At 45.3% G+C, this 22,867-nt stretch overlaps 1 protein-coding gene across 1 annotated transcript; it reads left to right on the forward strand.

Annotated features, from left to right (window-relative positions):
* Positions 1–150: 150 nt before the first annotated feature.
* LOC106592063 (sodium- and chloride-dependent GABA transporter 2) lies at positions 151–22,556 on the forward strand. Its single transcript, XM_045722251.1, has 16 exons — positions 151–422; positions 1,351–1,567; positions 3,195–3,329; positions 5,035–5,175; positions 5,393–5,504; positions 5,657–5,701; positions 6,792–6,921; positions 7,146–7,280; positions 15,889–15,992; positions 18,623–18,747; positions 19,284–19,396; positions 19,694–19,831; positions 20,005–20,107; positions 20,541–20,644; positions 21,340–21,489; positions 21,705–22,556. Exons 2-16 carry the CDS (start codon positions 1,366–1,368, stop codon positions 21,876–21,878), a joined length of 1,911 nt encoding a protein of 636 aa, XP_045578207.1. The 5' UTR covers positions 151–422; positions 1,351–1,365; the 3' UTR covers positions 21,879–22,556.
* Positions 22,557–22,867: the final 311 nt, after the last annotated feature.

Here is a 22,867-nt window from a genome sequence, read left to right on the forward strand (position 1 = left end):
TGACTGAGGGATTTAAATAAATTGTCTCTACCTAATTCTTTGTTATTCAACACATTATGGAATATGATAGGATAGGCCAATGCAAAACAAATAATAAAAAAGTTTCTTATTTTCTTTAATTTCATTTAAATTATTTAGTTGAATACATTTTTGTTAAACTTGTGGACATGTCAACTCTCTTCCACATATCAATGGTCCTCCACAATGGTAGGCTGTTTTACAGTATCATTGTAAATAGCTGTTATAGGCTATCATCCTGGTTCAGTTCAATACCATGTGAAGGCTTTGGAGTTTGTAGACACGCCCCTACTCCCACTTCAACATTCTTTCCAAAGACCTTCTATCTGTGCAGCCAAAGGAACTGCTTCATTGACTCCTACCAGCTGTGTGGAAAAGCAGGATCTATTGCGTTAAAATAGTGGGTGAGTTGTAAGATATATTTTGCATGCATAATTGAATGATTGTGCCTAATACATGGAGGATTCACAGAAATGATAGTGCTTACTTACTTTTTCTTCTTGCATGCAAGAATCCTTTTTCTCAAACAAATAAATTGCAAACGTTTTGGATTTTAGCATATGCCTAAATAAAAGTTCAAGCTAAACAGCCTATAGGTCTGCATCTGCATGATTGTATTGCATTGCATTTCAGCATTGTACATTACTGCACATAATCCATGGAGGAAATTTGCTTAATGGGATAACACCTTAACTTCAATGTCTTGTGGATGTCTAAAACAATCAATTATGATCTTATTTTTCATACATATGTGTAGATAGACTGTGACTGACTGCATAACTAAGCAAACAAATAGCCTAGTCATAAATGTTAGTATCCTAGGAGGAGTAGAATGTCTGCATTAGGATCAAGCCTCAGGCTCTCTACAGAACAAAGACTTAATCTGTCTTGATAGGGACATATTGTGTTGAAGAGAGCCTCTGAGTAATGGAAGATGTAAACACAGAGTCCACACCAGATTTAACAATGAGAGGGAGAGCGGAACAAAGAGAGACAGGAGGAGTGTGTGTGTGTGTGTGTGTGTGTGTGTGTGTGTGTGTGTGTGTGTGTGTGTGAGTGTGTGTGTGTGTGTGTGTGTGTGTGTGTGTGTGAGTGAGAGAGTGAGTGAGTGAGTGAGTGAGTGAGTGAGTGAGTGAGTGAGTGAGTGAGTGAGTGAGTGAGTGAGTGAGTGAGTGAGTGAGTGAGTGAGTGAGTGAGTGAGTGAGTGAGTGAGAAAGAAAGAGAAAATATGTATTAGTTCATGCGTGAGAGTGAGTAAGAAAGAGCATGAGAAAGAGAGAGCTTTGGCAATATTTACAAAATGTCCTGCCAATAAAGCATTTTGAATTTAAGAGAAAGTGAGTGAACATGGAAGAGGAGATGGTTGGAGGGACGACTCCAGGAGGACCAGTGGACTCAGAGGCCCAGAAACGGAGCCCCGAGGATGCAGTTCAGCAGGAGAGGGGCAAGTGGGCCAACAAGACTGAATTTCTGCTCTCCATGGCTGGTGAGATCATTGGCCTGGGCAACGTATGGCGCTTCCCTTATCTGTGCTACAAGAATGGAGGAGGTAAGTAAACCATCTCCTCCCCATCCATTGACTGTCAGAATAAACAGTAGGATTACACTATCATGGTCTGAATGCACTGAAACCAATGAAGAGTTTGGCCATATTTACAGGATGTTGGCCCATGTGCAGCCCTTTTTGGAATAGCCTGAACAAAGCAGGGAGAGAAAGAAAGAAAGAAAGAAAGAAAGAAAGAAAGAAAGAAAGAAAGAAAGAAAGAAAGAAAGAAAGAAAGAAAGAAAGAAAGAAAGAAAGAAAGAAAGAAAGAAAGAAAGAAAGAAAGAAAGAAGGAAAGACAGCTGGTGTGTTGGTGTGAGACAGTAATTGAACATCAGAGAACGAGAGAGAGTGTGCAAGAGAGAGAGAGAGACAGAGAGAGAGAAAGAAAGTGAGAGAGAGAGAGGGATTACAGTAGATGAACCTGGAGAAGAGTCCCCTAAGCAAGCTGGTCCTGGGGCTCTGTTCACAAACACAAACAGACCCCACAGAGCCCCAGGACAGCAACACAATTAGACCCAAACAAATCATGAGAAAACAAAAAGATAATTACCTGACACATTGGAAAGAATTAACGAAGACAGGGAGCAAACTAGAATGCAATTTGGCCCTAAACAGAGAGTACACAGTGGCAGAATACCTGACCACTGTGACTGACCCACTGACCCACTGTGACTGACCTTGAGAAAGGTCGCCGTAGGCAGACCTGGCTCTCAAGAGAAGACAGGCTATGTGCACACTGCCCACAAAATGAGGTGTAAACTGAACTGCAGTTCCTAACCTCCTGCCAAATATATGACCATATTAGACACACATACCCACAAAGAATTCAAAAAACAAATCAAATTTTGATAAACTCCCATATCTATTGGGTGAAATACCACAGTGTGCCATCACAACAGCAATATTTGTGACCTGTTGCCACAAGAAAAGGTCAACCAGTGAAGAACAAACACCATTGTAAATACAACCCATATTTATGTTTATTTATTTTCCCTTTTTTACTTGAACTATTTGCACATCATTGCAACACTGGATACTGTATAGACATAATAGGAAATTTGAAATGTCTTTATTCTTTTGGAGCTTGTGTTAGTGTAATATTTACTGTTCACGTTTTTTTTTATTGAATTGAGAGAAAGAGAGAGAGAGAGAGAGAGAGAAGAAAGAGAGAGAGATAAGAAAGATGTTGCCCGAGGGAGTTGGCTCTTGTGTCCGCTAACCCTGTGGGCGGAGCTTCATCTCTAATATTCTGTGAGCAACAAAAGATGTGTGCATCCTAAAAAACAAGGATACCAGGCCTGCAACTGCTTTTGTGCAGCCTCAAAGGCTCTCTGTATTCACTGGAAAGTTAATGAATTTCCTTATGAAGGATATCGATTCAGCTGTCAACTCTTTTCATGGACTCGTAGCTAAAGAACATGTTCTAACTACTGTACAGCAATACCGCATCATCACACAACTGAAATGTCAATAAGCATTTCCTTGGTCTATTCACACAAAATGTTTTGTCATTCATCTCAATGGCTTTATCTTTGTATCCTTCCTGCTGTTCTATTTTACCATTTACCATAGCAACACACCTTTTATACAGTAAACACTCTTCTTCATTGGTGTTTCTAACCGTCCACAGGTGTCTTCTTTATCCCGTACTTTGTGTTCCTCTTCTTCTGTGGTATCCCTGTGTTCTTCCTGGAGACGGCATTGGGCCAGTACACCAGCGAGGGCGGGGTCACAGCCTGGAGGAAGATATGTCCCATGTTCGAAGGTGATTACTCTGTCTGGTCCTTACATTATTACATTATGGGCCAGTTCCCCAGACACAGATTTAGCCTATGGTGAATCTTCCAGTCAGGTCACCCATGATACAAGTCAGTAATCGACATCCATCCATGTCTGAGGACGTCGGGAGATGATGTAGAAACCAGCCACTAGGGGCAACAATGAGCGATGTTACCTTTAAGTAGGTTTCGGTTTTGCTAGTTTTGCTAGGGTGTTGTGGATGGGCGTAAGCATCTGCCTTTGGTTCCAAAAGTTGCATTTTCGAATCCAGAAAGAAAATGGTTTTTGATATTTTTGTTTTAAGTCTAACCCAAACCTTAACCCTTACCTTAAGCATTCGGAGTTAATGCCTAACCTTAAAAATACAGAGTTAATGCCTAAACTTAACCTTAAACACTTAAAAATGTGATGTTTGGAACAACTTCAAAATTTGACGTTTGAGGAACATGGATGAACGTCTAGTTCTGACGTGAGACTGTGAGAGCTTGTAGCAGTCTTCTTTATTAATAGATGTAAAGTCCCTTGTTTTGGGGACCTGCGTGGTTCTGGTATCGTTTCCGACTGACATTTTCACTGATAAATTGATCTGTGGACACCATAGATCGAAATGGCTTGCATTGAGCAGTAGCCCTGATTCTCACGGACACAGGAGTATATGTGGGGTGTCCCTCGTACCGTTTTATTCGCTCTTCCGACTGTCCATCAACTCCTGGCTGAACCCTACATCACAGCCACTAACAACGCATATGCCTTTCTGCTTGTAACAGATGTAAAAGATTAATATGAGATGAAAGGCAAGTTCCAAACGAGCTCAGTGAGACATTCACAGCGATGGGGGTAGACGTTTTGATCAAGAGAGACCTTTAGAAAATATGTACATTTTCTCTAACACTAAACATACACATATGTATTTTACAGTTCTAAGGAAGGTGAAATCTTATACTTAGTCGTTGTATAATTTGATTATATTATATTTCGAAAGCGTGTATCATTTCAAGCCTTTATTCATGTCATTTCAAGCCTTATTCATACAGTTCTGTTGAATAGGAAATACATAATATAAAATATTTCATATTTTCATGACATTTCTACTGTGTACTTGAGCTTGTATCTTCAAAAGGGACTACACCTCAGCAATTTATAACTATTCTTGCCATAAAGGTGAGATTTGAACCTTTCTTGGAGTATGCAGCATTACTAGTTATAGTTTATGGCCCTCTCATGATAAATAATTACTTTTGGAGATTACGTAGATTACATTTTTGATTACATAACCATTAAAATGGCTTTTTAGTGCAGGACTATCCATTATTTGTGTCTGGGAATTGGGCCTTATGCCAGTTAAAACAGGGATTAAAACGTGTTGTTTCAGGCTAAACTCATGAGATGCTGCTGTATACAAAGACATTGATGGAAAACAAATACATTTCACATTTTCTATATGTAACAGTAATTTGCTAGGTAGTAAGCAGGCTTTTGTTCCAGCCCGGTACTAACACTCGCGGTTCAACTTATCAAAGTCTCAATGAGATGTTTGTTTATTTAGGTGTTGTAATGCTGGGCTGGACCAAAAGCCTGCACGCCCTGTAGTTCTCCAGATCCATGGTTTGACCACTGTGCTAAGTTACTAAGTTATTTAAAGAACGGTCACCTTATCAAATGTTAACCTGGCTTTGCTTTTCCATCTACAGGAGTGGGAATTGCATCCCAAGTGATTGTGGCGTACTTGAACATCTATTACATAGTGGTGCTAGCCTGGGGTCTGTTCTACCTATTCAACTCCTTCAGGAATCCACTGCCCTGGTCCACCTGTGACAATGAGTGGAATACTGGTACAAGAACTCAACACAAACACACACACACGCAGACATAGACACACGTGCACGTATGCATGTGCACATACTTACTTACTCAAACTCACTCACTAATTCTCTCTCTCTCTCGCTCTCTCTCTCTCTCTCTGTCTCTGTCTCTGTCTCTCTCTTGTCTCTGTCTCTGTCTCTCTCTTGTCTCTGTCTCTCTCGTTCTCTCTCTCTAACATTCTCACAGAGAACTGTCATAATTTGAGTTCCATGTTGTTGAACCCACACCTCTCCCAGTTCGACTCAGACTGGTCCTTCCTTCACAACCAGACTGACTATAATGACGACTATATGTTCAGGTATGCCTCCTTATTGCACTTTGAAGATATCAGATGGGTGTTGATGAGGTACAGTCATGCATACATTGAGATTACTATATTGTACATCATATGGTTCCTTTTGCTATTTCTCACTGCTTTTTCATTGGTTTACCCCCCTCTTTCTCTTTCAGTAATGAAACCATGACGATCACGTCTCCCGAGGAGGAGTTTTGGGCGTAAGTTTGAAACCAATCATAACTTCTGAAATACACACGCACACACAAGCACACACACATACTGATAGTGATGATGATGAGTCATGCTGACAGACAATATAGGGCCCACCCAATGGCCCAGCAGCCCAATAGAACACCGGGTAAGGGAAATTAGCCAATTACTGCCTGGAGGGAACCATAAAACAACCAATTAGAGCGCTCGATAAGGATTATTTTGTGTTCAAATTCAGTGTTGTTTTGTTAGACTAGTCTGGTGATTTCGTAATAGGCCATGGTTCTCCCACATGATATATTCCTGATGGTGTTTCCGGGTGGTGCAGGATTGGGAAATGGGCTGAGAACAGCACTCTAAAGCGTTTTCTTCTAAATGAGAACAATATGTCCTTTCAAAGCCTAAACTAAAACCCTCTAAACTAAACTGGGAAAAACGGAACATCTGTATTTATCACGCCGATGCTATTTTGTCTCTGTATTTGTGCAGAGGCTCCATATGGAGACTATAAAGTTGGAAAAAGAACACATGTTTTTCTGTCGGGTTGGCTGTCGCTGTGAATTTGTATAGGTTAGATTTGTGTGGGGAGAGGATCTCTGAAATAAACCACCATGACTAAGATGGTATGTAGTACATAGAGGGTCATGGTATTGGGATTTGACGTAATTTGATGAGCGTCGATTTTGACCCATTAATTCCTTGTGGTTACTGGGTTAATTCTGCATGATTACTAGGTTAAAACAGAAACAACTAAAACGGTTAAGTTTAGGTATTAATTCCAAATGGTTAAGGTTAGGGTTACGGTTTGGGGAAAACATAAAACTAAATAATAATTAAATAAAAAGCGTATTTTCCATTTATCATCTTGAAGTACTCTCCCTTGTTGCTAAACATTTGTGAACTGCTGTGGCGCCATGGTCTAAACGTCTTACTGATCAGCCTGGTGTGTGTGTGTGTGTGTGTGTGTGTGTGTGTGTGTGTGTGTGTGTGTGTGTGTGTGTGTGTGTTATGTGCATTCATATGTGTGTGTGTGTGTGTGTGTGCATTCATATGTGTGTGTGCATGCGTGCTTACATATGTGTGTGTGTTGTTCCCCAGTCGTCGGGTGTTGAGGACGTCAGATAATGTGTCTCTGGGTGCTGTGCATTGGGACCTGGCTCTCTGTTTGCTGCTGGCCTGGATCATCTGCTACTTCTGCATCTGGAAGGGAGTCAAATCTACAGGCAAGGTGAGCTGGCAGCCTTCCATACAGACCAAAACAACAGGATCAAATTCATTAGGGCACACCGCAGCAAAATGTTTTGCAAGGGTAAAATAAATGAGTGCTTCTTATTGGCCAAGTCCAGGTAGTACCTCCCTGTTTCAGTCTGTACAATCTCTTCATGTGTGTGTGTCTGTGTGTCTGTGTGTGTGTGTCTGTGTGTTCAAGTGTATCTTCATGTATGACCACAGGTGGTGTACTTCACAGCAACGTTCCCCTACCTGATGCTCTTCATCCTGTTTATCCGAGGTGTGACTCTACCAGGGGCTGGAGAGGGCCTAAAGTACTATCTCTGGCCTCAAATGGACAAGATCTTGGAACCTGGGGTAAGACTGATGGGACATGGATGGTAGTAGGGAGAAAAGATGGTAGTAGGGAGGAAAGATGGTAGTAGGGAGGAAAGATGGTAGTAGGGAATAAAGATGGTAGTAGGGAATAAAGATGGTAGTAGAGAGGAAAGATGGTAGTAGGGAATAAAGATGGTAGTAGGGAATAAAGATGGTATTAGGGAATAAAGATGGTATTAGGGAATAAAGATGGTATTAGGGAATAAAGATGGTAGTAGGGAATACAGATGGTAGTAGGGAATAAAGATGGTATTAGGGAATAAAGATGGTAGTAGGGAGGAAGGATGGTAGTAGGGAATAAAGATGGTAGTAGGGAATAAAGATGGTAGTAGGGAATAAAGATGGTAGTAGAGAGGAAAGATGGTAGTAGGGAGGAAGGATGGTAGTAGGGAATAAAGATGGTAGTAGGGAATAAAGATGGTAGTAGAGAGGAAAGATGGTAGTAGGGAGGAAGGATGGTAGTAGGGAGGAAGGATGGTAGTAGGGAATAAAGATGGTAGTAGAGAATAAAGATGGTAGTAGAGAATAAAGATGGTAGTAGGGAATAAAGATGGTAGTAGAGAGGAAAGATGATTGTAGGGAATAAAGATGGTAGTAGAGAATAAAGATGGTAGTAGGGAATAAAGATGGTAGTAGAGAGGAAAGATGATTGTAGGGAATAAAGATGGTAGTTGTAACGCCCTGGCCATAGAGAGGGGTTTTTTGTTCTTTATTTTGGTTAGGCCAGGGTGTTACATTGGGTGGGCGTTCTATGTTCTTTTTCTAGGCTTTTGTATTTCTTTGTTTTGGGCCGTGTGTGGCTCCCAATCAGGCACAGCTGAAGTTCATTGTTGTTGATTGGGAGTCACACATAAGGAGCATGTTTTTCCTTTGGGATTTGTGGGTAATTGTTTCTGTTAGTGTTTTGTACCTGACAGGACTGTTTTGCTGTCGTCTTTTGTTTATTTTTGTAGTGTTCTCTTTTTCATAAAAAATTCTAATGATGAACACATCCTCCGCTGCGTATTGGTCCACCTTTTCCGACGATGACTTCTCTGTTTCATCTGACGACGAAGACAGCCATTACAGAATTACCCACCAACAACGGACCAAGCAGCGGAGGAAGGAGAAGCGCCAGGAGAGGAGCGTTCAGGATTCGTGGACTTGGGAGGAAATCCTGGACGGGAAAGGACCATGGGCTCAAGCTGGGGATTATCGTCGCCCGCAGTGGGAGATCGAGGCAGCGAGAGCTGAGAGGCGCTGGTATGAGGAAAGGGAGCGCAGCAGACACGAGAGGCAGCCCCCAATTTTTTTGGGGGGGGTGGGGGGCACACGGGGAGATTGGCGGAGTCAGGCGGTAGACCTGAGCCAACTCCCCGTGCTTACCGGAAGCAGGGTTGTACTGGTAAGACACCGTGTTATGCTGTGGAGCGCATGGTGTCCCCAGTGCGTGTGCATAGCCCGGTGCGCTACATACCAGCCCCCCGCAAGTGCCATGCGAGTGCAGGCATCGAGCCAGGGCGGATGGTGCCAGCTCAGCGCGTCTGGTCTCCAGTGCGCCTCCTCGGTCCAGGTTATCCTGTGCCGGTGTTGCATTCTGTGTCTCCACAGCGCTGGGAGGGTCCAGTTCGCCCAATGTCTGCTCTCCGCCCGTGCCGGGCCAAAGTGGGCATTCAGCCTGGAGTAAGCATGTCGAGCGTACATACCAGAACTCCAGTGCTCCCCCACAGCCCGGTTTATCCTGTGCCTCCTCCTCGGTCCAGGCCTCCAGTGGGTCTCCCCATCCTGGTCCATCCTGTGCCTCCTCCTAGGTCCAGGCCTCCAGTGGGTCTCCCCATCCTGGTCCGTCCTGTGCCTCCTCCTAGGACCAGGCCACCAGTGGGTCTCCCCATCCTGGTCCGTCCTGTGCCACCTCCCAGGACTAGGCCTCCAGTAGGTCTCGCCAGTCCGGAGCCGCCAGAGCTGCCCGCCAGTCCAGAGCCGCCAGAGCTGCCCGCCTGTCCAGAGCCGCCAGAGCCGCCCGCCTGTCCGGAGCCGCCAGAGCCGCCCGCCTGTCCGGAGCCGCCAGAACCGCCCGCCTGTCCGGAGCCGCCAGAGCTGCCCGCCTGTCCGGAGCCGCCAGAGCCGCCCGCCTGTCCGGAGCCGCCAGAGCCGCCCGCCTGTCCAGAGCCGCCCGCCTGTCCGGAGCCGCCAGAGCCGCCCGCCTGTCCAGAGCAGTCAGAGCCGCCCGCCAGCCCGGTGAGTCCTGTGCCTACGCCTAGGGCCAGGCCTCTAACATGTCTCCTCAGCCTGGTGAATCCTGGGTCAGTGGCGCCAGAGCCGCCAGGGACGCCCGCCAGCCGGGCGCAGCCAGGGACGCCCGCCAGCCGGGCGCAGTCATCGCCGCCCGCCAACCGGGCGCAGCCATCGCCGCCCGCCAGCCAGGCGCAACCAGGGTCGCCTGCCAGCCGGGCGCAGCCATCGCCGCCCGCCAGCCGGGCGCAGCCATCACCGCCCGCCAGCCAGGCACAGCCATCGCCGCCCGCCAGCCGGGCGCAACCAGGGTCGCCCGCCAGCCAGGCGCAACCATCACCGCCCGCCAGCCGGGCGCAGTCAGCGTCGCCCACCAGACCTTTGGCGCGGCCAGGTGCGCCACCTAAGAGGGCGACGCCGAGGGTGGAGCAGAGGCCACGTCCCGCACCTGAGCCGCCGCCGTAAGAAGGCCCACCCGGACCCTCCCCTTCAGTGTCAGGTTTTGCGGCCGGAGTCCGCACCTTGTGGGGGGGTACTGTAACGCCCTGGCCATAGAGAGGGGTTTTTTGTTCTTTATTTTGGTTAGGCCAGGGTGTTACATTGGGTGGGCGTTCTATGTTCTTTTTCTAGGCTTTTGTATTTCTTTGTTTTGGGCCGTGTGTGGCTCCCAATCAGGCACAGCTGAAGTTCGTTGTTGTTGATTGGGAGTCACACATAAGGAGCATGTTTTTCCTTTGGGTTTTGTGGGTAATTGTTTCTGTTAGTGTTTTGTACCTGACAGCACTGTTTTGCTGTCGTCTTTTGTTTATTTTTGTAGTGTTCTCTTTTTCATTCAAAATTCTAATGATGAACACATCCTCCGCTGCGTTTTGGTCCACCTTTTCCGACGATGACTTCTCTGTTTCATCTGACGACGAAGAAAGCCGTTACAGTAGTAGGGAGGAAAAATGGTAGTAGGGAGGAAAGATGGTAGTAGGGAATAAAGATGGTAGTAGGGAGTAAAGATGGTAGTAGGGAGGAAAGATGGTAGTAGGGAATAAAGATGGTAGTAGGGAGGAAAGATGGTAGCAGGGAATAAAGATGATAGTAAGGAATAAAGATGGTAGTGGGGAATAAAAATGGTAGTAGAGAGGAAAGATGGTAGTAGGGAGGAAGGATGGTAGTAGGGAATAAAGATGGTAATAGGGAGGAAAGATGGTAGTAGGGAATAAAGATGATAGTAGGGAATAAAGATGGTAGTAGGGAATAAAGATGGTAGTAGGGAGGAAAGATGTTAGTATGGAATAAAGATGGTAGTAGAGAGGAAAGATGGTAGTAGATAGGAAAGATGGTAGTAGGGAGGAAAGATGGTAGTAGGGAGGAAGGATGGTAGTAAGGACGAAAGATGGTAGTAGGGACGAAGGATGGTAATAGGGAGGAAGGATGGTAGTAGGGAAGAAAGATGGTAATAGGGTGTAAAGATGGTAATATGTAGGAAGGATGGGAGTAGGGAGGAAGATGGTAGTAGAGAATAAAGATGGTTGTATGGAGGAAAGATGGTAGCAGGGAGGAAAGATGGTAGTAGGGAATAAAGATGGTAGTAGGGAATAACGATGGTACCAGGGAGGAAGGATGGTAGCAGGGAATAAAGATGATAGTAGGGAGGAAGGATGGTAGTAGGGAATAAAGATGGTAGTAGGGAGGAAAGATGGTAGCAGGGAATAAAGATGGTAGTAGGGAATAAAGATGGTAGTAGGGAGGAAGGATGGTAGTAGGGAATAAAGATGATAGTAGGGAGGAAGGATGGTAGTAGGGGAGGAAAGATGGTAGTAGGGAATAAAGATTGTAGTAGGGAATAAAGACTCTAGTAGGGAATAAAGATGGTAGTAGGGAGGAAGGATGGTAGTAGGGAGGAAGGATGGTAGTAGGGAATAAAGATGGTAGTAGGGACGAAGGATGGTAGTAGGGATTACAGATAGTAGTAGGGAATACAGATGGTAGTAGGGAATACAGATGGTAGTAGGGAATACAGATGGTAGTAGGGAGGAAAGATGGTAGAAAGGAATACAGGAATACAGTAAAGATGGTAGTAGGGAATAAAGATGGTAGTAGGGAGGAAGGATGGTAGTAGGGAGGAAAGATTATAGTAGGTAATAAAGATGGTAGTAGGGAATAAAGATGGTAGTAGGGAGGAAGGATGGTAGTAGGGAATACAGATGGTAGTAGGGAATACAGATGGTAGTAGGGAATACAGATGTTAGTAGGGAATAAAGATGGTAGTAGGGAGGAAGGATGATAGTAGGGAGGAAAGATTATAGTAGGGAATAAAGATGGTAGTAGGGAATAAAGATGGTAGTAGGGAGGAAGGATGGTAGTAGGGAATACAGATGGTAGTAGGGAATAAAGATGGTAGTAGGGAATACAGATGGTAGTAGGGAATACAGATGTTAGTAGGGAATAAAGATGGTAGTAGGGAATACAGATGGTGGTAGAGAATACAGATGGTAGTAGAGAATACAGATGGTAGTAGGGAATACAGATGGTAGTAGGGAGGAAGGATGGTAGTAGGGAATACAGATGGTAGTAGGGAATACAGATGGTAGTAGGGAGGAAAGATGGTAGAAAGGAATACAGGAATACAGTAAAGATGGTAGTAGGGAATAAAGATGGTAGTAGGGAGGAAGGATGGTAGTAGGGAGGAAAGATTATAGTAGGGAATAAAGATGGTAGTAGGGAATAAAGATGGTAGTAGGGAGGAAGGATGGTAGTAGGGAATACAGATGGTAGTAGGGAATACAGATGGTAGTAGGGAATACAGATGTTAGTAGGGAATAAAGATGGTAGTAGGGAGGAAGGATGATAGTAGGGAGGAAAGATTATAGTAGGGAATAAAGATGGTAGTAGGGAATAAAGATGGTAGTAGGGAGGAAGGATGGTAGTAGGGAATACAGATGGTAGTAGGGAATAAAGATGGTAGTAGGGAATACAGATGGTAGTAGGGAATACAGATGTTAGTAGGGAATAAAGATGGTAGTAGGGAATACAGATGGTGCTAGAGAATACAGATGGTAGTAGAGAATACAGATGGTAGTAGGGAATACAGATGGTAGTAGGGAGGAAGGATGGTAGTAGGGAATACAGATGGTAGTAGGGAATAAAGATGGTAGTAGGGAGGAAAGATGGTAGTAGGGAATAAAGATGTTAGTAGGGAGTGAAGATGGCAGACACTACTTCCTCTACTATGTTCTCTAACATTTTTTTTCTCTCTCTTTCTCTGCTCACAATCCCGAAGCGGAAGTGGGGCCTTTGCAAAAAAAGCAAACCAAGACCCTTTAGGGTTAAGCAGTAACCCCAACACACCATAACATCAACACACAGTAACAAAAACACCATCCTCCCGGAGTCAGTTTTGTATTTTCCCCACTGATTTATTTAAGATAATCTTTGGTCGTAGTCCAATGACCGAACGTCAATGGCAAGGGTATAACACATTCAGACGATTTCTTCAGGTGCCAGAGAGTCCCACAAAAGAGACATTCTTTGGTATGGATTACCTTTGACCTTAGTACAACATGGCATGTGACCTGATGGCTTCTGGGGTCCGGTGTCACGGTCCCTGGAGAGGTCAAGCCTAGTTTCAGGGGTCAACTATCCTCCAACTTTGCTTCCTGTTGTGTGGGGCTCGTTGGATCAGGAGTAGGCTCAAAAGGGTGTAAACCACGGAAAATGAAGCCTGCTGGGTATTTGCGCAGTGTCATGAGCTGTTGTGAGTTTGTTTGTTTGTATCATATTTCAAGCAGTCTATTTTAAAAGGAAACATGCTGTTTTTCCGTAGCGAGAGCAAGACGCCAACATTGGGTAGGGTGAATAATAATCTCCACTGGCTTCCTGTTGAAGCTCGCATCCGCTACAAGACCATGGTGCTTGCCTACGGAGCTGTGAGGGGAACGGCACCTCCGTACCTTCAGGCTCTGATCAGGCCCTACACCCAAACAAGGGCACTGCGTTCATCCACCTCTGGCCTGCTCGCCTCCCTACCTCTGAGGAAGCACAGTTCCCGCTCAGCCCAGTCAAAACTGTTCGCTGCTCTGGCACCCCAATGGTGGAACAAGCTCCCTCACGACGCCAGGACAGCGGAGTCAATCACCATCTTCCGGAGACACCTGAAACCCCACCTCTTTAAGGAATACCTAGGATAGGATAAAGTAATCCTTCTAACCCCCCCCCTTAAAAGATTTAGATGCACTATTGTAAAGTGGTTGTTCCACTGGATATCATAAGGTGAATCCACCAATTTGTAAGTCGCTCTGGATAAGAGCGTCTGCTAAATGACTTAAATGTAAATGTAATATAACGTTAATTAACCTTATGGCTAAAACACTGATTCTCAAACAACTAAATTACTGTACAACATCATCTTTCTAGCTATCCCAACAAACATACGCCAAGACAGATGTGTCATATCATGTGCAGACAAAAGGATAGTCACAAACCTAACATCTTTAAGTTCATAGGTGTAGGGTGTGAGAAAAGTCGCTAAAGCAATTAGAGACCTGGGGGAGGATTGAGAGGAGGACGGGGGCGCTGGCGTGGGAATCCCCAGTGACTTCGACTGGAACGGTGGCCAAACGAATACAGGGTCCGGGTGATGATCGGTTATGTAACTCTGTGTCCCGGAACAGCTGAAGAACAGACCCGGGAAAAAATGTGTGTTCGATTGCATGCCATGTGTTTTATTTTGGATTTGGCGAAGAAGTCTGGAGTGAGGGTTGTGTATTAGTTTAGGGGTCTGTGTATAAACAGAGAGGAGTGGTTTAGGGGTCTGTGTATAAACAGAGAGGAGAGCTTTAGGGGTCTGTCTATGGATAGAGAGAAGAGCTTTAGGGGTCTGTGTACAGACAGAGAGAAGAGCTTTAGGGGTCTGTGTACAGACAGAGAGAAGAGCTTTAGGGGTCTGTGTACAGACAGAGAGAAGAGCTTTAGGGGTCTGTGTACAGACAGAGAGAAGAGCTTTAGGGGTCTGTGTACAGACAGAGAGAAGAGCTTTAGGGGTCTGTGTACAGACAGAGAGAAGAGCTTTAGGGGTCTGTGTACAGACAGAGAGAAGAGCTTTAGGGGTCTGTGTACAGACAGAGAGAAGAGCTTTAGGGGTCTGTGTACAGACAGAGAGAAGAGCTTTAGGGGTCTGTGTACAGACAGAGAGAAGAGCTTTAGGGGTCTGTGTACAGACAGAGAGAAGAGCTTTAGGGGTCTGTGTACAGACAGAGAGAAGAGCTTTAGGGGTCTGTGTACAGACAGAGAGAAGAGCTTTAGGGGTCTGTGTACAGACAGAGAGAAGAGCTTTAGGGGTCTGTGTACAGACAGAGAGAAGAGCTTTAGGGGACTGTGTACAGACAGAGAGAGGAGAAATGAAGGGGCCCATCCCAGCTGGCTCTGGTAGTATGTGGATTATACTGGGATAGATAAAGGACTTTGTTTTGGGGCAGACTGCAGGCCTCCCAGGCCCTATCGCCCTCCTGCTAACGCTAACCAGATGCTGCTATGAGTGCGTCTGCTGAGGGTCTGCTGAGAGGGTTGATGCTGTCAACACACACACATAGGAAGTGCAAGCAGACACAGGCAGCCACTCATACACACAAACAAGCACATGAACAGACACACAGATGGGTGTTGGCCTGAGAAAGACAGTAGAGAGCCCAGATTATTGGCCCTGGACACACCTGATGTTACACAAGTTGTAGTTGATTGTTGTCAGCTTTGACAGAGTAATTTATCCAATATTTTATGGGTCTACAGAAGATGCATTTGATGAAAGCCACATGGTTTTGACTGTGTTTTGTTTACTTTAATGAGTGAAAGTAGCTGAACCTGTGGCAGTAAACTGGATATTCTTTCTTCCTGTACTCTACCCCCCCCCATTCTCTCTTTCTCTTCTCCATATCTCCATCCCTCTTACTCTCTTTCCTACCTCCCTCCTTCCCTCTTCTCTCTCCATCCCTCTCTCCCCCGTCTTTCACTCCTTGCCTCCCCCCTCTCTCTCCCTCTCCCTCTCTCTCCTTGCCTCCCTCTGTCTTCTCCCTCTCCCTCTATCTCCTTGCCTCCCTCTCTCTTCTCCCTATCTCCGTCCCTCTCTCTCTTTCCTACCTCTCTCCTTCCCTCTCCTCTCTCCTCCCTCCACCTCCCTCGTCTTTCACTCCTTGCCTCCCCCTGTCTCCCTCTCCCTCTCTCTCCTTGCCTCCCTCTCTCCTCTCCCTTCCTCCATACCTCCCATTCTCTCTCCTACCCTCTCTCTCTCTCTCTTACTCCTCCCTTCCTCCATCCAGCATCCCCCTCCCTCCATCCATCCCTCTCACTATCTCTAACTCCATCCCTCTCTCTCCCCCCCCTCTCTCTCTAGGTGTGGCGTGATGCAGGGACCCAGGTGTTTTTCTCCTACGCTGTATGTCAGGGGGTCCTCACCTCTCTGGGCAGCTACAACAAGTACAACAACAACTGTTACAAGTCAGTGTGACACACCACTGCACACAGCTTCCCCTTCAAAACTATATTTGAATCGTCACATAAAAACTAAAATATTTTTGAGTACTTCAACTGTGCTTGATTTAGTTTGCGCTTTACGAAAGGAACCAATGGAATAGTCACAAAACTGAAAAACTGCACATCGCAGTACCTTCCTGTGAGGTTGCATAAGCAAACACTACATGATTGTGATTTTACACACCTTGTTGTGTTCCAGGGAGTGATAGGGATTTTACACACCTTGTTGTGTTCCAGGGAGTGATGGTGATTTTACACACCATGTTGTGTTCCAGGGAGTGATAGGGATTTTACACACCATGTTGTGTTCCAGGGGGTAATAGTGATTTTACACACCATGTTGTGTTCCAGGGAGTGATATTGATTTTAACTACCATGTTGTGGTCCAGGGAGGGATAGTGATTTTAACTACCATGTTGTGTTCCAGGGTGTGATAGTGATTTTACACACCATGTTGTGTTCCAGGGAGTGATATTGATTTTAACTACCATGTTGTGGTCCAGGGAGGGATAGTGATTTTAACTACCATGTTGTGTTCCAGGGAGTGATGGTGATTTTACACACCTTGTTGTGTTCCAGGGAGTGATAGTGATTTTAACTACCATGTTGTGTTCCAGGGAGTGATAGTGATTTTACACACCTTGTTGTGTTCCAGGGAGTGATGGTGATTTTACACACCATGTTGTGTTCCAGGGAGTGATAGTGATTTTACACACCATGTTGTGTTCCAGGGGGTAATAGTGATTTTACACACCATGTTTGTGTTCCAGGGAGTGATATTGATTTTAACTACCATGTTGTGGTCCAGGGAGGGATAGTGATTTTAACTACCATGTTGTGTTCCAGGGTGTGATAGTGATTTTACACACCATGTTGTGTTCCAGGGAGTGATATTGATTTTAACTACCATGTTGTGGTCCAGGGAGGGATAGTGATTTTAACTACCATGTTGTGTTCCAGGGAGTGATGGTGATTTTACACACCTTGTTGTGTTCCAGGGAGTGATGGTGATTTTAACTACCATGTTGTGTTCCAGGGAGTGATAGTGATTTTACACACCATGTTGTGTTCCAGGGAGTGATGGTGATTTTACGCACCATGTTGTGTTCCAGGGAGTGATAGTGATTTTACACACCATGTTGTGTTCCAGGGGGTGATAGTGATTTTACACACCATGTTGTGTTCCAGGGGGTAATAGTGATTTTACACACCATGTTGTGTTCCAGGGAGTGATAGTGATTTTACACACCATGTTGTGTTCCAGGGAGTGATAGTGATTTTACACACCATGTTGTGTTCCAGGGAGTGATGGTGATTTTACACACCATGTTGTGTTCCAGGGAGTGATAGTGATTTTACACACCATGTTGTGTTCCAGGGAGTGATAGTGATTTTACGCACCATGTTGTGTTCCAGGGAGTGATAGTGATTTTACACACCATGTTGTGTTCCAGGGAGTGATAGTGATTTTACACACCATGTTGTGTTCCAGGGAGTGATGGTGATTTTACACACCATGTTGTGTTCCAGGGAGTGATGGTGATTTTACACACCATGTTGTGTTCCAGGGAGGGATAGTGATTTTACACACCATGTTGTGTTCCAGGGAGTGATAGTGATTTTACGTACCATGTTGTGTTCCAGGGAGTGATGGTGATTTTACGTACCATGTTGTGTTCCAGGGAGGGATAGTGATTTTACACACCATGTTGTGTTCCAGGGAGTGATAGTGATTTTACACACCATGTTGTGTTCCAGGGAGTGATGGTGATTTTACACACCATGTTGTGTTCCAGGGAGTGATAGTGATTTTACACACCATGTTGTGTTCCAGGGAGGGATAGTGATTTTACGTACCATGATGTGTTCCAGGGAGTGATAGTGATTTTACGTACCATGATGTGTTCCAGGGAGGGATAGTGATTTTACACACCATGTTGTGTTCCACGGAGTGATAGTGATTTTACACACCATGTTGTGTTCCAGGGAGGGATAGTGATTTTACACACCATGTTGTGTTCCAGGGAGGGATAGTGATTTTACACACCATGTTGTGTTCCAGGGAGGGATAGTGATTTTAACTACCATGTTGTGTTCCAGGGAGTGATGGTGATTTTACACACCATGTTGTGTTCCAGGGAGTGATATTGATTTTGACTACCATGTTGTGTTCCAGGGAGTGATAGTGGTTTTAACTACCATGTTGTGTTCCAGGGAGTGATAGTGATTTTACACACCATGTTGTGTTCCAGGGAGTGATATTGATTTTGACTACCATGATGTGTTCCAGGGAGTGATGGTGATTTTGACTACCATGTTGTGTTCCAGGGAGTGATGGTGATTTTACACACCATGTTGTGTTCCAGGGAGTGATATTGATTTTGACTACCATGTTGTGTTCCAGGGAGGGATAGTGATTTTACACACCATGTTGTGTTCCAGGGAGGGATAGTGATTTTAACTACCATGTTGTGTTCCAGGGAGTGATGGTGATTTTACACACCATGTTGTGTTCCAGGGAGTGATATTGATTTTGACTACCATGATGTGTTCCAGGGAGTGATAGTGGTTTTACGTACCATGTTGTGTTCCAGGGATTGCGTGGCACTCTGCATTCTCAACAGTGCCACCAGCATCTTTGCTGGATTTGCCGTCTTCTCCGTACTGGGATTCATGGCTCACTCACTCAACGTGGACATGAATGAAGTCGTTAAAGGAGGTGGGCCTCTTTCCTCGTCTTCATCCCTTTTTCAAAGTCACACTCCATACTGCAGAGGTGAAGTTCGTCAACACCTTGATATAGAATGAGATTCCTTCATTTCTGTTATATATCGTGTGAAGCTGGGATCTCCAACTCTGGTCCTAAAAATGTACTAGGTGTATAGGTGTTTGTTCCAGAACAGACATATTTGATCAAACAAATTGTGGTCCAGACTGAAGATTATAATTAGTTGATGTGAAATAGGTATGTTAGTGCTGTGGCGGAACAAGAGCCTGCAGTCCCAGTATCTCTCCCAGTAGAGATGGAGAAGCCTGTGCTATAGGTACGATACTGCTCACTGTCATAACCAATAATGGCCACAAGAGGGCCCTTCAGCCCAATGTACCACACCATAAAACTATCTCAACTGGTCTCCACACAGCATTAAGCCAACACATCAACAGCTGAACAATTCCATATGCATTTTTCAGTCCGGTGATATTTACCTGCAAACATTAATAAACGAATGTGTGTGTGTGGGCTATTTCCCACAGGACCTGGTCTGGCTTTCATCGCCTATCCCAAAGCCGTGTCCCTGCTACCAGGGGCCCAGTTCTGGGCCGTCCTCTTCTTTATTATGGTTATCTTACTGGGCCTGGACAGCCAGGTACTGTACAGGGACATGTTGGGGTGTGTGTGTGTGTGTGTGTGTGTGTGTGTGTGTGTGTGTGTGTGTGTGTGTGTGTGTGTGTGTGTGTGTGTGTGTGTGTGTGTGTGTGTGTGTGTGTGTGTGTGTGTGTGTGTGTGTGTGTGTGTGTGTTTGATAGAGTTGTATTTAATTTATTAAGCTTAAATCAGATAATGTGTAATTTTCAGTTGACAGGATACATCTTTGTGCATGTGTGTGTGTGTGTGTGTGTGTGTGTGTTGTGAACATGTTGTGTGTGTGTGTGTTCCCTCCCAGTTTGTGTGTGTAGAGAGCTTGGCCACATCCATCACTGACATGTTCCCTGATGTACTGCGGAGGTCTGGCCGGAGAGAGATCTTAGTACTAGTCATCGCTGTAGTCTGCTTCCTACTGGGTCTGCCTCTCATCACTGAGGTAGGAGAGAGGGAGAGAGGGAGTGGTGGAAGAGAGATATATATAGAGGGTGGAAGTCAGAGAAAAAGAGAGATGGAGGGAGAGAGAGAGAGACGGATGCTAGTAAACTCTTCAATAGCACTAGGAACAGCAGTTCACCTCTGACATCCATGTCCTTCTGTCCTTCCCATCAGAATGGGATAGTCCTCTTTCAGTTGATTGACTCGTACGGCGCCAGTGGGACCAGTCTGCTGTTCATTGCATGTTTTGAGTGCATCGCCGTCGCCTGGGTCTACGGTGAGTGACGTCACTATTAACATGATTGTACCGACTATGTTTACTGTAGTAACTGTTCTAATCGTTAAAGTGAATCTATACTCTAAGGGCCAGTTTCCTGGACCCAGATGAAGCCTGGTTCTGGACTAAAATGCTATTTCTAGGAATATTCTCCATTGGGCATGCTATTTAGTCCAGTACTACAATGGGTCTAAGGACAGTCCCAGCCAGTCACAACATGTTCATACCTGTACATGAAGTGTTTCCATACATTCACAGTAACATTACGTCTACATTGAAGTTCTATTACCAGTCTACAAGTGGGACACATGGTAGACCACTGTGTCTCAACATGTTTTCAGTCAATCGAGGGGGGATCATGTGTGTGTGTTTCTATCAAAATGAAGAGATGGATCTCCACTAAAAAAAAAGTGTGGATGGATTGGCTTTCCAGGTGCGAACCGTTTCCTTGACAACATTGAAGACATGATAGGCTACCGTCCTTTCCCTTCGGTGCTGAAGTACTGCTGGCTGTTTGTGACACCTCTCATCTGTGGGGTGAGTAAGACAGACACCTGTGTCACCTCTCTCTCTCTCTCTTTTCATCTTTCTCTCTGCGTCTTTCTTTATGCTCATGTTCTCTTTTTCCCATTATCTCTCTCCTGCTTTCATCTTGTTCTATTTCTTTCTCTGTACCTTTTGCTCTCTCTATCTTAATGTTTCCTGTCTCTCCCTCGTGGTCTGTCTCTCCCTCGTGGCCTGTCTCTCCCTCGTGGCCTGTCTCTCCCTCGTGGTCTCTCTCTCCCTCGTGTTCTCTCTCTCCCTCATGGTCTGTCTCCCTGGTGGTCTCTCTCTCCCTCGTGGTCTCTCTCTCCCTTGTGGTCTCTCTCCCCCTCGTGGTCTGTCTCTCCCTCGTGGTATCTCTCTCCCTCATGGTCTCTCTCTCTCCCTCCCTCTTCCTTCTAAATTTGCATTAAAACACATGTATATATTCCTTCTATCCGCAAATGATTAGCAAATTACATTTGTTGATCACTATCTTTCTAATACCCTTTTCACAATGCTGAGCTGTACTGGAATGGCCTGGGTACGCATCACCCAGTTGCTGGAGCTGTGCTGGAAAGCACAATGTGAAAATAAAATATCCCAGCCAGCACAGTACAGTTCAGGCTGGCCCTATAGTGGGAACCAGGTTTAAGTCGACAGTATCCAAGGCTAACCTTCCATCTCCACCTCTTCCTGGTTCTCCTCAGATCACCCTGGTGTATGACACACTGACCAGTTCATCAACCAATCTAAATCTAGAGTACGCACCTGGGCCCTGGGCCTCCCGAGTGGCCTCTCTCCTCATCCTCACCCCGCTGATGTGCATCCCTGTCTACATTCTGCTGTGTCTGTGGAGGGTGAGTGTCTATACCTCACCTACCGTCACTCCATCATCACCCGCCAGGCACCTACTGGGTGTCTACTCATAGATGTGTTGGTTTAGGGGTGGGTGGTGGAGGTATATGTGTATACATTTTAATATCTGTGTGTGTGCGCGCGCGTGTGGGGATGTGTGCATGAACGTGGGTATTGTGGTTTTTCTTCAGTGTTTTGACCATGTCCTTCCTCCCAGAATCCTAAAGGGATGACCACTCCGTCCAGTGACCTGCGCCAGGCACGGCCACACGAACCCAGACTCACCGTGTGTGAGCGTGTCATCATCCAGGGACAAAAGAAACCCCCCAGGATTGCAGGGGATCGGGATGAGAAGCTGGCCATGGAGGAGATCAGTGGAGTCTTGTGTTGATGACATCATAGAACCTCGACCGTCAGGGTGCCGGGCTGCCTGGTTGGTCTATGCAGGGATACCATGAAAGTCTGGGTCGTATTCATTATGGCGTCAGGTAGCCTAGCGGTTAAGAGTGTTGTGCCAGTAACCGAAAGGTCAGCTGGTTCGTATCCCCTAGCCAACTAGGTAAAAAATCTGATGCGCCCTTGAGCAAGGCACTTAGCCATAATTGTTCCTGTAAGTTGCTCTGGATAAAAATGACTGCTAAATAACTGAAATGTAAAAATTTGCCACCAAGCGGAAGAAAAAGGACTGAAAAAGGAGGGACAGCCTGAACTTGTTCAATAAAAAAAAATGCTACGCTGTGCTCTAATGAATACCTCCCAGACTTCAACTGACCCGACATGAATGGCTGATACATTAGGGCAAAGTCAACACCAACAAAAACAAATGGTTGACATTTCAGATGCATCATGCTACAAATGTTTACACCTGCTCTTGAATATTCAGAGGTGTTTTCTCTCTGTTGTATCTGTTATTGTTTACTTTTCCTCCTGGATTGCTATTTTTTTTTACCATTTTGATAACCTAGTCCAGAACCCTTTCATATACCTCATATGTTACACTAATGAACCTTGTATATTTCAATGTGCTACATTTTTTTACTTGCCCCATAAACAACTTCCTCATAATTAATCAAAAGTTTTTTTTGTATGTTTACTTTTAACCTTTATTTAACAAAATTCCTATTTACAATGACGGCCTACGCCAGCCAAACCCAGACGACGCTTGGCCAATTGTGCACCGCCCTATGGGACTCCCAATCACAGCCGGTTGTGATACAGCCTGGATTCAAACCAGGGTGTCTGTAGTGACACCTCTAGCACTGAGATGCAGTGCCTTAGACCGCTGCGCCACTCGGGAGCCCCCAAAGATGCTAATGACTGATACCCGTTGTATTATTCAACATATTTTCACTATACATGGCATCCATGTTGTTACTTTCC

The sequence above is a fragment of the Salmo salar genome, chromosome ssa07, assembly GCF_905237065.1.
Source record: "Salmo salar chromosome ssa07, Ssal_v3.1, whole genome shotgun sequence".
NCBI lineage: Eukaryota > Metazoa > Chordata > Actinopteri > Salmoniformes > Salmonidae > Salmo > Salmo salar.

Bases quoted from the DNA above. Each gene is read 5' to 3' on its own strand.
- LOC106592063 (XM_045722251.1), top strand. From the start codon at position 1,366: ATGGAAGAGGAGATGGTTGGAGGGACGACTCCAGGAGGACCAGTGGAC. The intron at 20,108-20,540 runs GTGAGTGACGTC...TTGGCTTTCCAG, and splicing joins CGCCGTCGCCTGGGTCTACG to GTGCGAACCGTTTCCTTGAC. The intron at 21,490-21,704 runs GTGAGTGTCTAT...CCTTCCTCCCAG, and splicing joins TTCTGCTGTGTCTGTGGAGG to AATCCTAAAGGGATGACCAC.